At 46.8% G+C, this 16,560-nt stretch overlaps 2 protein-coding genes across 2 annotated transcripts; both read left to right on the top strand.

Annotated features, from left to right (window-relative positions):
• The first annotated feature begins 4,527 nt into the window (after positions 1–4,527).
• Positions 4,528–8,583, top strand: LOC134328502 (CMRF35-like molecule 8). Its single transcript, XM_063009592.1, has 6 exons — positions 4,528–4,564; positions 4,962–5,285; positions 6,703–6,765; positions 7,480–7,560; positions 7,647–7,756; positions 7,831–8,583. The coding sequence occupies exons 1-6, from the start codon at positions 4,528–4,530 to the stop codon at positions 8,203–8,205; spliced, it is 990 nt and encodes a 329-aa protein (XP_062865662.1). The 3' UTR covers positions 8,206–8,583.
• Positions 8,584–9,951: 1,368 nt separating this feature from the next.
• LOC134328503 (CMRF35-like molecule 1) lies at positions 9,952–12,382 on the top strand. Its single transcript, XM_063009593.1, has 6 exons — positions 9,952–10,159; positions 10,236–10,307; positions 10,762–10,854; positions 10,951–11,046; positions 11,133–11,167; positions 11,881–12,382. The coding sequence occupies exons 1-6, from the start codon at positions 9,952–9,954 to the stop codon at positions 12,079–12,081; spliced, it is 705 nt and encodes a 234-aa protein (XP_062865663.1). The 3' UTR covers positions 12,082–12,382.
• The last annotated feature ends 4,178 nt before the right edge of the window (positions 12,383–16,560 follow it).

A 16,560-nucleotide genomic window follows, 5' to 3' on the forward strand; every position in this document is an offset into this window, starting at 1 on the left:
AGCGATCAAAACTCACATCTGACGGCGAGGCTTCGAGCAGGAGAGCGGAAATGTTCGTATCCCCCCGCAGCACAGCTATAATCGCCTGCATCCTCGACTCTGACCGCACTCAGGTACAGCACGCCATTTTTGTACCAGGCGAACACCCAGACAGTCGGATCGCAGGTGGTGCTACACATCAGAGCAGCTGATTTTCCCTCTGTCACCTCTGAAGGACCGCTCACCTGAAGTTCTACGACAAGACGATCGGCAGAGAAAGAAAGAAGTGAGACCTACACTAGAGTTTCCTATAGTGACATTACGGACATAGTGGATCATTCAGGGGTGACACTGGGCACAACAGCCCCAAAATCATCAGCTTTACCCCCTGGTTTCAGTTATAAAGATATTCCACATCTGGTGTCTTACCTGCAACTCTGAGGGTAACTCCAGGTACCCCCATAATTGTTCTTGCTGGGTAGTTTGTTAGGAATTGGAAGAAATACTGACGTTCATCAGTTTTCTTCACGTCGTTTATTCTAACGGTGTGTTTATTCGGTTCCAGAAAATACAGCACTCGACCTGAGTAGCCTGGTTCACCGAGCAGATCGGTCTGCTGCACTAGGTTAACCATCCAAAACGTCTTTACCACCATAAGACCTGCAGGGTGTCTATAAGAGCAGGTTATAAACACGGCAGATCCCTTTAAAGCACAGAGATTTGTTGTGGTGTAGGTCACATTCCACACCTCTTCACCAAGAGTTCCTGAAACACATGACACAAGAAAGATCTCATCAGAGGAAACCTGAGTTACCCTACAGCTTCACTAATCTCCTCGGAAACTCCTGCAGCTCTCTCAACGAAAGCACAAGCAAAGTAAGCACTTTCTGGAAGCTTCTTCAGCCAACAATGTAGTGAGAGACTCAGAGTGACTCCAGGGACTCACCTCAGAGCTCAGAGGTAGGGAAGAAACCATTCGGGATATCATCATCATCACCATGATGATCAGCAGCACAATCTGTATTATTAGAAAAGAACATAGGACGGAATTTGGTATTTTCTGAAACTAGCATTATGACCACCTTCCTAATATTGTGTTGGTCCCCCTTTTACTGCCAAAAGTGACTCCACTAGACCCCTGAAGACCAGGCCACCTTCTTTTGTTGCTCTGTGGTCCAGTTCCAATGCTCACGTGCCCATTAATGGCACTTTCAGCGGTGGACAGGGGTCAGCATGGGCACCCTGACTGGTCTGCAGCTATGTAGCCTCATACACAACAAACTGTGCTGTTCTGTGTATTCTGCCACCTTTCTATCAGAACCAGCATGAACTTCTTCAGCAGTTTGAGCTACAGGAGCTCGTCTGTTGGATCGGACCACACAGGCATCAATGAGCCTTGGCCGCCCATGATCCTGTTGCCGGTTTACCTCTTTTGATAGATACTGACCACTGCAGACCGGGACACACCCCACAAGAGCTGCAGTTTTGGAGATGCTCTGACCCAGTCGTCTAGCCATCACAGTTTGGCTCTCAGATCCTCACGTTTGATAATTTCTCCTGCTTCTAACATCAACTTTGTGTTGACTTGCTGCCTGATATATTTCCCCCACTAAATGGGGCCGTGATGAACTACACTATGTGGCAAACAGAATGTGATGGGTAAACAGTGTGGGATCTTTGGTAGGTCAGGAAATGGGATCTTTGGTAGGTCAATAAATGGGATCTTTGGTAGGTCAGGAAATGGGATCTTTGGTAGGTCAATAATAGGATCTTTGGTAGGTCAAGAAATGGGATCTTTGGTAGGTCAGGAAGTGCGGCCATACTGTAGTGTGAGGAGAAATCTCCGGACAGGAGAGGCAAGTGAAGAACCAATCAGCTTGCTGAAGACAAGCACCGTGCGTCAATTGAAACACCTTCTAGACAGCCGAGTTAAATGCTACGTCTGTTCTCGGAACATTTACATGTTCAAAGCACGGCTTGTTTAGTGACGCCTGAGACGGTGTTTTGCATGGGTTATTTGTTAAAAAACTGTGGACGTGGCTGGTTCGGCCGTTTAGTAGCCAGGAAGGTTTGATGACTTGCCGCAAGCATCGAATCTAGGGAGGAGAAAGGGTAGTCCTGGATTTCTAGTTCATTCCTTCTCGGGTCTAGGAAATCAAGAGTTAAAGTGTTTGTAAAAACCACCAAGGTGTTTAGTTACACTTCCTGCTATCAACATTCAAAAATCCTAAAACTCTTCACAGCTCCTACATCCCTACATTCCCTCTTGCTCCCAGAGCTCCTTTGGTGGCAGGTTCCTCTCGCTAGACTCTCCTCAATGGGTGGCAGATCTTTCAGTGGAACTCTCACAACATTCTGGACTGAAATCGAAAAATCTCATCCAGCATTGACGTCAACACACGACAGAGAGCCAACTACTTCACCTTCTTCTCGCTCTGCTGCTGGTGATACTGGTGGTCTACTCCCAAGAGCATATCAGGAAGGGTTAGCTCAGGGGTTGAGGTACTGCACTAGTAATCAGAAGGTCACTGGATCGTGCCCTAGCACTGCCAGGTTGCCACTGTTGGGCCCTTTAGCAAGCCTTAATATCTTGAATCGTAGAACATTGGAAGTTAAGGTACTGGAGTAGTAATCAGAGCCCCACCGCTGCCACTGTCGGGCCCTTGAGCACGGCCCTTACACCTCAACACCAAACATCTGCTAAACATCCTAAATGTTTGCATTTGCATTATGGGTGCAGGTGTACCCTAGCAGTTGAGGTACTGGACTAGTAATCTGAAGGTCACTGGACCTACCACTGACAGATTGCCACTGTCGGGCCCTTCAGCAAGGCCCCTAAGCCTCATTAGCTTGCATTTGGGTAAAAACATCTGCTAAAGACCATAAATCTGCATTATAGGTGCATGTGTACCCTAGTAGTTAAGGTACAGGACTAGTAATCAGAGCCCTGCCACTGTCGGGACCTTGAGCATGGCCCTTAAACCTCAATTGCCTTAAACCTTGAAATTAAGTTCATTTAAATAGAACCTTAATATGAAATGAGCCGCGACATGGACAGACGTGCATAGAGATGACAGTGGGCGTGTAAAAATTCTATATTTAATGCTGTTAACTCTATATTAGGCCACGTTTATCTATTTTTAATGTATTTTTTCTGATGTTTCGCTTTAAGAAGTTTGGGCATCGCCTTGTACGGAGTGCCACCCATGGCTCAGGGGTTAGAGCACCGGTCCTGTAAACCAGGGGTCGTGAGTCCAATTCTGGTACAGCGGGAGCCTAGTGGGTAGAGCTTTGGGCTATCGACTGAAAGGTCTGCCATGCAGCCACTGTTGGGTTCTTAAGCAAGACCCTTAACCCTGTGGGTGCCGTACGATGGCTGACCCTGCGCTTTGACCCCCAGCTTCCAAACAAGCTGGGTCTGTATATGTATATATGACAAATAAGAAGAAATTACATTCCTCTAATAAAAATAGGAGAATATTGGTCCACCTTGGACCTTCCAAGACCTGACTGCTCAAATTATCGCAGTAATTGAAATCTGACCACCAAACACCAAAGACTAAATCAGTAAGAACAAAGACTCTAGTCTTACCGTCCTGTCGTGTGGCTCGTCACTAAAATCCGAGCTGCATTTGGCGAGTACAACAACAACATCCACATTACCCTCATGAATATGTTTCTTCCTCTTCCTCCTCGGAGCCAGAGTGCCGTTCAGGGCAGCGCTACCTTAAATAGCGTTCTGTCTGAATCATGACGCACTGGCACATCATCGCCCAGCGTTCAGCTCAGTCATGAAGTGCATCCGTATCTGGGAATATAGAACCATCATCAGCCGAAAGTACTTCACTTAGAGGCTGCTTTTTGCCAAATATGACACTGCAACTCCTGAAGTGGAGTGGTGGAGGATTCTTATAGAGCATAGCGTGACTCTCTGTACTCAATACAGCTCTGCCTTTGGAATGGAACTTGGCACTATCTAAACCCCTTTGTTTTTTCATCTACAGTTTGTGTACGTTAATAATAAGAAGATATTGGGTCTGTCTGAAGACCTTTCGACCCGCCCTGCTCCCTACTGCCTACCTGATCAGCTAAGACATGGATTGCCTTCAGCATTGAGGGTCGGACACTTCCTGGTCGTTCAGTCAGATTATCACTCAACCTCACTAGGAGCATTTTAAGGGATATAAGAATTTAGACATGCCCTCTTCTCGGGAGTCTAGGATGACATAAAATGAGACTGTCTACAGAGAGAGAGAGAGAGCCAGGTTCTCACACAGACCTCGATTACTTCCCCTTCGCGCAGCGGTTTTGTGAATGAAGCTTCTCAGACTTGCGACATCGCTCATGTGATCCTGCGAGGAAAGAGAGGAAAGTACGAACCACGTCTGCGAGGGAGAGAACTCGAGAGATAGAGAACCTTAACGAAAGCGAAATTGGTGGTTTGGGGAAGGAGAGTGTCACACAGACGTTGCAGAACACACTTCAACTCGCGACTCGGACCGGAGAGCATCGACGACGGACAATCAACGGCATCTACAGGAGAGAACGATGATTCTGCTGACCGGACTCCTCTGTACCCTTGCAGGTAGGTGATGCACTGTAGGGTCATCTGTCTTATGTCGCTTGTAGCAGACTAGTTACGTCAATCCGTCTACTTCTCGGTCTTCCTCGTCTTCCTACGTCCAAAGTAGAGTAACTTGCAGGACTTAATGTGGTTTGTTGTGAGATTTCCAGTCCATCAAGTCCGGGCTTCCTCCATATGAGGCTCCTGGCCAGATCGAGGCTCTCATCAATGGTAGCTTGGTGAATGCCAAGCCCGTTGCCAGTCTTGACTTCACTTCTGGTTCTCAAATACAAGGAGTCTACTTGTTCCCATCTTCTCTCTTCCTTTAATCTCTAAATCTATCTTTGCAGCTACAAACCTACAATCCACCTGAAGAAGAAGCACTTCTAATTCTTGTCCCCTGTTAACTCTGGTTCAGTTATAGGCAGTCCTGCTGTGGAGGCGTTCTCCGTCTGGGGTCACGTCGGAGGAAACGTCAGCATCACCTGTTCTCACCTGTTCGCCTGGAAGAACGTCAAGTTCTTCTGCAATGCGAAACGCACACCCCAGGACGTCCTCATCCAGAGCGACCGCAAACACAATCCCTCGGTCAGGGGTCGCTTCTCACTGTTCGACGAGGGAACCGGGACCTTCGTGGTCACCGTGTCCGACCTGAAGACGAACGATTCCGGGACGTACTGGTGCGGTGTGAAACGGGGTTGGATATGTACCTACCTTAAGGTAGATCTCATCGTATCAGACGGTAAGGAAGTTTTGATGGAACTTGGGGACAAACTGAGAAGAGGGCGTGTCTAAATTCTTAGCTCCCTTAAAATGCTCCTACTGAGGCGCTTTAATTGTAAGTGGTAATCTGACTGAATGACGAGGGAGCGTCCATAAAGACGTGAAGAAAAGTTCAGTTTTAAACCAAAAAACTCCGGTGTCCTGCACCAAGCCCTGAAATGGGACGTCCACCAAGCTCATGGTCAGGTGGCCAAATACTTTTGACCGTATAATATATCTTATTTATTAGAATGGCCAGCAGAGGGGGCATGGAGGCGCAGTTTTTCTTGATTAATCACCTCTTGTTGCCTCGCTCCAGGTGGAAGGCTTTCTATAGATCATGGTTGGACATGGGACATCCAACAAGCTCACGGTCAGGTGGCCAAATACTTCTGACCATATAGTATATCTTATTAATTATACTGGCCAGCAGAGGGGGCACGGAGGCTCAGTTTTCACCTGTTGTCACCTTGTGAGTGTTAATCTGCTCCAGGTGGAAGTTTTTCTAGATTACAGTGCAACGTGGGACGTCCAACAAGCTCACGGTCAGGTGGCCAAATACTTTTGGCCATATAGTATATCTTATTAATTATATTGGCCAGCAGAGGGGGCACGGAGGCTCAGTTTTTCTTGATTAATCACCTGTTGTCACCTCGCTCCTGGTGGAAGTTTTTCTATAGATCACGGTGGGACGTCCAACAAGCTCACGGTCCGGTGGCCAAATACTTTTGACCATATAGTATATCTAGTTTGTTGTGAAGTCTTAATCAGGAGTTTTACTTATGTAACAGCTCTTTGTTTCTTGCTGATCTATGCGATACTGATCTAGTTCCTCATCGGAGGTTCCTCTCGCGTGAAGCTCAGTTGTCGTAATTCAGGAACACACACAAAAATAATGAACAATTCATAAATAAACTGTATGGTTGAAAGTATCTGGACACCCGACCGTGAGGTTGTCGGATGCCCTGTATCAAAAACAAGCTCTATTAAAACAGAGTGACTCCTTTGTGACCTCTGTGTGGGCTTAAACAAGACTTTGAAGACACTGAAGTGTGCCGGGTATGGGAATTTGTGCCCATTTAGGACAAACTTGCACGTTCAGCAGGGCTGAGATCAGGGCTCAGGTCTTTATGGAGCTCGTTTGTTTTGTTTAGCTTCCGCCCGGAACGCATACGTAATATCCAGTGGCGTCAAATCGGTGACCGCAAAACGCTCCGATTGTATGCAAACGTACGATAGTGATTGGCGGGGTTTTTTGCTCTACGATGGATTTACATCGTCGATTTTATATTCAAAACAGGGATGCAAAATAACCTCATCAGAAACGAAACTATGATAACGTCATAAAACGTTCTATGTTCCAACATCTCGACTTCTTTTATTGCCCTTTGTCTTAGCTCCGGCACCCACGTCGTACCCGGTACCAACCTCTACGGAGGGAAGCACTTCTAGCGGAACAGGTAAGTAAAAATAAATAGAGTTTTATTTTAAAGAAAACAAATTGTAGCAGTAACAACTGTGGCCAGCAGAGGGGGCACGGAGGCGTAGTTTTCCCTGATTAATTACCTGTTGTTATCTCGCTCCAGGTGGAAGTTTGTCTATAGATCACGGTTCCTCCCTTTACACTTGCCAGCTCCTTTGTTGGCAAACCTGTCCATATACTTCTGCATTGCCATTTGTGGCCAGCAGAGGGGGCACAGAGGTGCAGTTTTCCCTGATTAATCACACTTGCCAGCTCCTTTGTCAGCAAACCTGTCTGTGTCCTTCTGCATTGCCGTTTGTGGCCAGCAGAGGGGGCATGGAGGCGCAGTTTTCCCCGATTAATCACCTGTTGTGATTTTGCTCCAGATGGAAGTTTTTCTATAGATCACGGTTTCTCCCTTTCACACTTGGCAGCTCCTATGTTGGCAAACCTGTCTGTATACTTCTGCATTGCCGTTTTTGGCCAGCAGAGGGGGCACAGAGGCGCAGTTATCCTTGATCAATCACTTCTTGTCACCTTGTGAGTGTTAATCTGCTCCAGGTGGAAGTTTTTCTGTATATCACGGTTCCTCCCTTTCACACTTGCCAGCTCCTTTGTTGGCGAACCTGCTTACGTCTTCCAGAAGGTTTTTTGTTCTTGTCCAAACTTGATTTGATATTGTGGAGCTTAGATCCTACATTCTGTTTCTCAGAGACAATGAAAACGACAGAATCGTCACCCCTAACCACAAGATCGATAAGAACCGCGAGCACGACAAGACCCCCTGGGAACCGTGAGTAACTGGTTTGAGTCTCATTTACCGGATGACAATTTATTTATTTATTTATTTATCTAATTATCTTCATCTTCCCTCTTCAGGAGGGACGTACGTTGCCTACATCGGTGCCGGACTGGCGGCTCTGGTGGTGTTATTGGTGATTCTTTTTCTTACGCTGGTGAAACTAAAGCGGAGGCAGTTGAACTATCCGGTAAGTAAGGTACAACAATCAGAAGAACCAACGTTAGCTAGTAAAATTAATTATTTGATCTCACTATCAAACAGCGCAACAAAGCCAATCAGCACGGTGACCCTGCAGCGGAACCCTTGTTCTCAACCAATCAGGCGACGGCTCCAGACCTCAAAACCCCTCCATCCGGTCGCCGGGATTCAGGCTCCGCCGTAGACCCCGGGGTTACGCCTGACTTCTCCAGACAGCCCGACGACCTCCATTACTCCATCATCGACTTCGACACGGGAAGTGGCTTCATCGTGAACAACCCGAGACCGAGAAAGCCACCGAGAGTTTTGGAGTGTCCGTATGCGACCGTCAAGACTACACCGAGTTCAACGTCAATCGTGGGTCCGAACAGCGCCATATACGCGACCGTCCGCAAGGTGAAGAAGAGCTTAGCTGGGGCAACCAAAACACAACCGTGAGACGCTCTATATTATGTACACTATATGGCCAAAAATATTTGGACACCTTTGTTTGACCTTTTCAGCTAGAACTGGAAGCTTATGGCCCCGGAGCAACCTGGGTGACTGGAATATACTGGAATTCCATCATTCCAAGGGCCGTCCAGATACTTTTGTCCATATAATGTAACGTGGAAGGACGCTCTAGGTTTGGGGTCGTCTATAGACTCTAAAAAGACGTTGCTACATGACTGGGTTCATACACGACATCAACCCAAAACAAGAGACGTCTGTTTTTACTTCAGGTACCTGTTTCAGGAGCAGCTTGTTGTTTACACCCTAAATTTCTTCACATTGTTTTGTTTATTAATATTGTTTCATATTAAATAATAAAAATAAAAGGTGTCTATTATCAACCTCTCTTAAAGTCTCTTGAACTTTTAACCTCTGGTCGCCAAACACCGGAAGCCTCCGATTATTGCCTGTGGGTGGATGTGGTTGCCGGTGCTGCTGTGGCTTTCCTGGTCAGCCAGCAGATGGTGCTGCAGGCAAGTAAACGTCTTTAGATACTGAATTTGACCACCTACACTACGTGGCCACAAATATAGGTTGGCAGGACATCCTGTTTTAAAGTCATGGGTATAATTCAGACATTGGGACTAGAGTGAATAAGGTGCACCATAGGGTTAAAAGTATTGGGACACACCTTATAAACTCGGTGTAGCTTTGTTTTATTAACGTCTGCTGGAATAGAGCTGAATCAGGTCACCGAGACACCAAAACCTCAAAACCCACATCCTGCCCCCGTCGAGCACTCGCAGGTCCCTGCACACAACACACACACTCTTTGTGACGTCATGTGTTGATAACTGAAGCGACTGGCAACCTCTGGGCTTCACTTCTGAAAGTGCTTCGAACGTAGAGCCACGGCGCTTTCGGAAACAGGACCTGAGGAACCGGAAGAACCAAGATGAAGACCTTTTGTAGGACCGCTTTCACTCTCCTACTAGGTAAGAGGGGAAGATTTGGGTTGGGTGGCGTTGGGTGGTGGGGTTAGGTGTTAGTAGACGCTCACGCTGGCCGGCTTGTCATTCGATAGCACTTTCAGGACTGAAAGAAAACCCTCCTGGCTCCAGGGGTGCCATGTATTGGTTGGCAATCGCGTCTTACCATACGGTTGAGCCCATGAGTGACACCCTTAACCCTCTCGGCTCCAGGGGCGCCTTATATTGGCTGACAACGGCGACTTAGTGTACTGTTGAGCCCTTGAGCGACGCCCTTAACCCTTCCTCTTTGGCATGGCATCCTTGTAGACACTCCCGTAAGGGTCTGGATGTCTTACAGTGCAACTGAGGGTTAAGGGTCTTGCTCAAGGGCCCAGCCGTGGCAACCTGGCAGTGGTGGGGCTTGAACCAGCAACCTTAGCCACTAAGCTACAACTGCCTTACATTTGCCAAGAGTCATTGCGTACCAAAATGACACCCCCCTTAATAGCGATAACAGCCTTTACTCCTCTGGAAAGGCAATCAGCATTTGCACGATCAGACATTCCAAATTGCGCCAACGCTAGCAGTGTCCATCGGGGGTGAAGTCGGGGCACCGTGCAGCCTTCACGACAGATGTTGGCTAACTTAGCTTCTGTTCCTTGTAGTTGCCCTGGTGGGTGCAGGACCGGAGACGAAGGAAAACGGAACAGAAGGCAAAGCCGGCGTCATTGTGTGCAATTACACAGAGAAATATAAACTGCGTCCCAAGTATTTCTGCAAAATGATCCTCGGCAGCTGTAGGACGCTGATCGAAAGCGACGGTACAGAGATCCAGACGTTTAAATACAACATGAGCCTTTATGACGAAACCGAGAAGACCAGGTTCGTCGTGACCATCACCAACCTCAGCATGGAGGACTCGGGACTGTACGGCTGTGGGATCAACACGTCCCACCTGATCGCTCGGGTCAATCTGATGGTCATCGCGGGTAAGTCAAGTTCACGTTATCTGGGCCTGTCCGTACGCTGCGTTCTGATTGGCTAATCCGATCTATCTCTGTGCAGTTGCTTCTAAACATCTGGAACGCAATCGGACACGGGAGTCTCCAAACGCGACCGCAACTCCAGGTACGGAAGGTAAGCTGTTGGCGTTGGAATGATATGGGTCTAGTTTGTTGGCACGCCCATAGGGAACTGGTTTACTGGTAAGGTCTTGTCTAAGGAGCATAGAGCGCTGACCTTGGCACAGCGGATCCAGGGTTCAAATCTCAGAGGTCTGGATAGGGCCGTTGAAGCCTAGTGTTTAAGGTACTGCCAGGTTGCCAGTGTTGGGCCCTCTTTGGACAGTGGTAGCCCAGTGGGCAGAGCTTTGGGGTATCAATCGAACAGTTAAGCCACTGTTGGGCCCTTGAGCAAGGCCCCTTAACCTTCTCGGCTCCAGAGATGTGAAAAGCAGACGCCAGACGGGCCGATAGCATCTCCGAGATCCGAATCCTGGATCCCCAGATCTCAGCAGATCCCGGCACAACTGCACCACCCGCCTTGATTATTTTCCTTTGTGTCGTGGTGATGCTCGTGTGTTCGTGAACAGGAAGTTCTATCGCAGCAGCAACTTACAGCACAGGAAGTCGACAAGACAATACAGGAAGCCCCTCTCATCACACCAGGTCTCGTCTACAGCTTGGTGAGAAAGAGTTTACACAGAGGTCACACTTGCCTGTCCGACAAGCTCCTAGTTAGGCGTCCAAACACTTTTGTATTCTTCTTGTATTTTATTCAGTCCATTTGGCGTATGTCGGAGGGGTGATCGCCACCTTGGTCCTGACGTCAGGAATCCTCGTCGCCTTCAAATGCAGGACGACACCGGCCGGGACAGGTACGCCGCCGCCACCGTCTCCTACGCCTCATTAAGAAGTGTTTTGTGAGAGCATCTAGCTGAGGTTCGGTTCCTCTCTCTTCCAGGTACACCACCGCCGGATGCAGGAGAGGCTGCAGAGGTAAACAGGCAGTATTTACTTACAAAAATCGGAGCAGCATGGTCTAACCCCTATCCTTATTCCCAAAGGGCAAGCAAGCAACCCTTGGATAGTCTCCCCGGTGACTTCTGTCCAAAATCTCTGGCTTTAAATCCTGGTTCTGCCATGCAGCCACTGTTGAGCCCTTGAGTGACGTCCTTAACCCTCCTGGCTCCAGGGGTGGCGTCCATTGGTTGGCAATCTTGCGTCTTATCGTACTTTTGAACCCTTGAGCAACACCTTTAACCCCTTCCGGCTTCAGGAGTGCCGTTTATTCCAAGACAGTGGTGACTTACTGTACTGTTGAGCCCTTGAGAGACGCCCTGGACCCTCCTGGCTCCAGGGGCGGCGTCCATTGGTTGGCAATCACGTCTTACCATACTATTGAGCCCTCTTGACCCCAGGGGCAGCGTCCATTGGCTGGCAGAGGTGACTTATCAGACTGTTGAGCCCTTGAGCGAGGCCCTTGACCCTCTCGACCCCAGGGGCGCCATACATTGGCGACTTACCATACTGTTGAGCCCTTGAGCGACGCCCTTGACCCTCCTGGCTCCAGGGGTGTTGTATATTGGCTGACACTGGTGACTTACCGTACTGTTGAGCCCTTGAGTGACTTCCTTAACCCTGCTGGCTCCAGGGGTGCCGTATATTGGTGGACAATGGCAACTTACCCTATAACATTTTTACACTTGCAGGACCCGCACTTCTACGAGCAGATAAGCCTCAGTGATCTTCCAAAAGCGAACATCCCAGCCTCTGCTGCCGAACCCCCCAGGATGGAAGACCCTTTACCACTGACAGATCTAATTACTTCGTCCGGTACAAGCCGAACCCCCGAGCACTCCGCCGAACCCAATTATAGCACGATAAATTTAGCTAATATAAAGCTGGTGTAAAACGGTCCACAGGAAAACCCTAGACATGGCGGCAATCGGTTGCATGGCTTCCAGAAGCGAACATTCAATCATGTCTGTGTTACACCAGCGGTGCTGGGCTAGCATAGTAGCTTTGGTGCCATCAAAGTGCCCAGGCCAAAATATATATTTTTGGAACATTTTTAACACCTAGCAGGACATTCCACTGGTGCACCAGCGCTGAGATTCTGCACACCTCGGTGTGGCACACAGTCGGCAGTGCCTCAGATTTTTTTTATTTTTTTTAATAATCAGATTTTGGATTGTGGTATATGACTTTATTAGGACAGTTTTCCTGTGTTTGTTTGCTAATAAATAAAATAATTCCACTTTAATTCTTTCTCCTTTTTATTATTTAATTATTATTATTATTATTATTATTTAATTATATTTTTTTTATAATTATTAAGTTTATAATTATTTAATTATTATTATTTAATTATTATTATTATTTAATTATTAATTGTATAACTATTTAATTATTATTATTATTTAATTGTAATTGTAAAACTACAAAGTGCTCCTATATGTGAGTGTAGGAACAAGGAGGTGGTCATAATGTTATGTTAGGCTCTAGTACTGGTTTCTTGAGGTGGAAGTTGGGCACACACACACACACACAAACACACTTCCTCCCCTCCCAGGTTAGCAGTAGGAACTGCAGACTTGTGGTTGGGTGACTTGGCGTTTCTGCTGTCTGCGGCGTAGATGCCCTTCGTTATCTCCTGCCTTTGCAACCAGACTGAAAGTTTGACAACGTCCCAGCATCATCATGAACGTTATAGCCGTGGGTTTGACTCTTCTCGGAGGTAAGTTCTGGTCTCTGAGAACCCTTGTACATGTTTTAATGATGATCACGGGTTGGTGCAGCCCACTACTGCTGGGATTTGAGGGTCCAGGGTTTGAATCTCAGCCTTAATAGTCGGTCAGAATAGCATTTATATTGCTGGGCATCGATGTTCAGCCTCAGTTGATTTTCTGGTTCCTTCCAGAGCTGTCGAGTGGCGGGGTTGAGGTCAGTTGAAAGGGTCATCCAATGATTAGAAGTGGCGTCCCAATACTTTTGTCCATAAATCACATAATATACAATCTGTAGGTATTTCTGAAACACTACAGTCCCAATACTTATGAATTGCTGCTCGCTTCTCCTTAGCTGTACACTCAGTGGTGTCTGGAGGAGTCAGAGTGAAAGCATTGCTAGGAGGAAACGCTACCATCCGCTGTCCATATGGAAGAGGAAGCGAGACCTACCCCAAGTACCTCACCAAGGGTAAACCTGAAACCAAGAACCTCCTGGTGAGACTGGAACGGAGAGGATTACGGACCCTGGACGGTAGAGTCTCGCTGAGGGACGACAAGGAGCTGAGGGAATTCACAGTGAGCATCGGGAACCTGAGCGTGGAGGACGCCGGGCAGTACTGGTGCGGCGTGGACACGTGGGGGCGGGATACGCTCACGGAGGTCAACCTGGACATCGAGCAAGAAGTTCAAGGTTATCCAGAACCCTCAAACATCAAGAACGGTGAGACGTGAGAGGAAGTCGTGATGTTTTAATGGTTTCTGGAGGTTTTCTGTGACTTGATGATTGAACCCAAATCTTAACCTCAGCCTTAACCCAAACCCCAACCCTTAACCCCAATCTTAACCCAAACCCCAACCCTTAACCCCAATCTTAACCCAAACCCCAACCTTAAGCCCAATCTTAACCCAAACCCCAACCCTTAACCCAAATCTTAACCTCAGCCTTAACCCAAACCCCAACCTTAACCCCAACCTTAACCCAAACCCCAACCTTAATTCCAGCCTTAACCCCGATCTTAACCCAGACCCCGACATTAAAATTAACCCCGATCTTAACCTCAGCCTTAACCCCGATCTTAACCTCAGCCTTAACCCCAATCTTAACCCCAATCTTAACCCCAATCTTAACCTCAGCCTTAACCCCGATCTTAACCCAAACCCCGACATTAAAATTAACCCCGATCTTAACCTCAGCCTTAACCCCGATCTTAACCTCAGCCTTAACCCCAATCTTAACCCCAATCTTAACCCCAATCTTAACCTCAGCCTAAACCCCGATCTTAACCCGAATCCTGACATTAAAATGAACCCCGATCTTAACCTCAGCCTTAACCCCGATCTTAACCCCAATCTTAACCCCGATCTTAACCTCAGCCTTAACCCCGATCTTAACCTCAGCCTTAACCCCGATCTTAACCTCAGCCTTAACCCTGATCTTAACCCCAATCTTAACCCAAACCCCAACCTTAAACCTAACCCCAATCTTAACCTCAGCCTTAACCCCGATCTTATCCCCTATCTTAATCCAAACCTTAACCCCAGACTTAACCCCAACTTTAACCCCAACTTTAACCCTAACTTCAACCTTAAGCCCAGCCTTAACCCAAACCTTAACTCCAGCCTTAATCCTAACCCCAATCTTAATCCAAACCCAAACCTTAACTCCAGCCTTACCTCTAACCCCAACCTTAACCTTAATCTTAACCCCAGCTTTAACCCTAAACCTGAACTTAACCCCAATCTTAACCTCAGCCTTAACCCCAACCTTAACCCCAACCTTAACCTCAGCCTTAACCCCGATCTTAACCTCAGCCTTAACCCCGATCTTAACCCCAATCTTAACCTTAGCCTTAACCCCAATCTTAATCCAAACCCAACCTTAACCCAAACTTTAACCTTAACCCCAGCCTTAACCCTAAACCCGACCTTAACTCCAGCCTTAACCCTAAACCCAATCTTAATCCAAACCTAAACCTTAACTCCAGCCTTAACCCTAACCCCAACTTTAACCCTAACCGCAACCCTAACTCCAGCATTAACCCACAACCAGTAACCTCAGCTCTGGCTCTAACCTCTAACCCCGACTCCCAAACCATTGGCGGGTTCTTGAGCAAGAACTTTAACCCTTAATGACTTGGATTAGCTTCACAGCTGCACACCACTCTGGATAAAAGCATCTAGCAAAGAAATTTGAGGCAACCATGGATGTAAATCTTTACTAGATCTGGAATAATACAAGACACTGATTTAAATCTTTTTTTTTAAAGCAGATCCTAAAACCCCAACACAGGAAGAAGCATCATTTCTGAAAGGTAACCCAGTGCAAACTTTTTTTCACGATCTCACTTCTTTATTCGACTCTCGGTGCTTTGTTCTCTCCTCAGTGGGGCATTAGTGCTTAAAACTTAATTTTCATCCGCTGCTTTACCCGTGTCAGGGTGACGCCGAGCCGGGGCATACCCTTAACCGGGCACCAATCCATCTTAGGGTTCCAGGACAATCCCGTATCTGAGAGGTGGTGCCACCCAAGTGCCATGCAGATTTAGATGAGAGAAAAAACACTTTCAGCCAAAATAACTTCACCTGGTGTTTGATTTATTTCCTGTTTTAGGTGGACACGTGCTTCTCGGACTCTCGGTAGCTGCAGCGGTAGTGCTGGTGAGCGGGATCCTCAGTGCCACTTTCATTATAACCAAGAGGAACAAGACAAAAATGGCAAGAGGTACTTGATAAAATAAATAATAATAATTATATAAGCACTCCTGATCCAAATTTTATCTTTTATAATCAATTTTTGAGCTTGCACTGGGGTAAAATAAATGGTATATGTTGTATTTTATTATGCTATTATGAAGTGAACCACTAGATGGAGCTCATGTCTTTATTATCGACCCGAATACAAGGTAAACAAACCACAGCGCTAACGGCTAATTATTAGCAAACGTAAAGCGAATTTCATAAGTAAAACACACACAATTAGCTTATAAAAGTAATAAAATGACTTTAAATTATTTTTTAAATATGTTTTCTAATCCTTCAGTTACAGAAAAAGCACCAAAATGGACACAAAATACGTGTTTTTACTGGTTTTATCTGGTTTCTTCTAGAATCTTTAGGCAAAAGCTGCTATTATATCATTAATAAAATTATTTTTTAATTTTTTTATTTACATAGAGCTATAAAGTGAACAATTACCATTCATGGCTTCTGTGCACACTGTTTTAAGCATTTTATATTGAATTTAATTGTACGCAAGCTTATATTCCAAATTAAAATCTGTCACGATCGTCTTTGCAGCCTCCGCAGACCCCAAAAACGCTCCCAAACCTGGCAGGGTAAGTGGGTGTTGAGTTTATTCCAGTCTTTATGCATGTATAACCATCCATTTGCGTCACAAGATGGCACCAGGACCTTGTCACCTTGTGTTTTCCTTCTTTCAGGACAGCTACATCTATGAGGATATTCCGAATACAAGTACAGCCCCAGCAGATGCACCCCAAAGTCCGGATCTCGACGTCGACGGCACCCCGACGCTCAGCCAGTCGGTGGTTTATTCCTGCATCGATCAATCCGAATATCGCCCAGAATCCCGCCCTGTTCCGTCACCTCGCTCTTCCCCAACAGTTTCTATCCACTATTCCACCGTCAGGTTCGTCCCCA

This window comes from Trichomycterus rosablanca, chromosome 15 (genome assembly GCF_030014385.1).
Source record: "Trichomycterus rosablanca isolate fTriRos1 chromosome 15, fTriRos1.hap1, whole genome shotgun sequence".
In the NCBI taxonomy this organism is placed as follows: Eukaryota; Metazoa; Chordata; class Actinopteri; order Siluriformes; family Trichomycteridae; genus Trichomycterus; species Trichomycterus rosablanca.

Bases quoted from the DNA above. Each gene is read 5' to 3' on its own strand.
- LOC134328503 (XM_063009593.1), top strand. From the start codon at position 9,952: ATGATCCTCGGCAGCTGTAGGACGCTGATCGAAAGCGACGGTACAGAG. The intron at 10,855-10,950 runs GTGAGAAAGAGT...TATTTTATTCAG, and splicing joins CAGGTCTCGTCTACAGCTTG to TCCATTTGGCGTATGTCGGA. The intron at 11,047-11,132 runs GTACGCCGCCGC...TCTCTCTTCCAG, and splicing joins GACGACACCGGCCGGGACAG to GTACACCACCGCCGGATGCA.
- LOC134328502 (XM_063009592.1), top strand. From the start codon at position 4,528: ATGATTCTGCTGACCGGACTCCTCTGTACCCTTGCAG. The intron at 5,286-6,702 runs GTAAGGAAGTTT...CCTTTGTCTTAG, and splicing joins AGATCTCATCGTATCAGACG to CTCCGGCACCCACGTCGTAC. The intron at 7,561-7,646 runs GTGAGTAACTGG...TTCCCTCTTCAG, and splicing joins GACAAGACCCCCTGGGAACC to GAGGGACGTACGTTGCCTAC.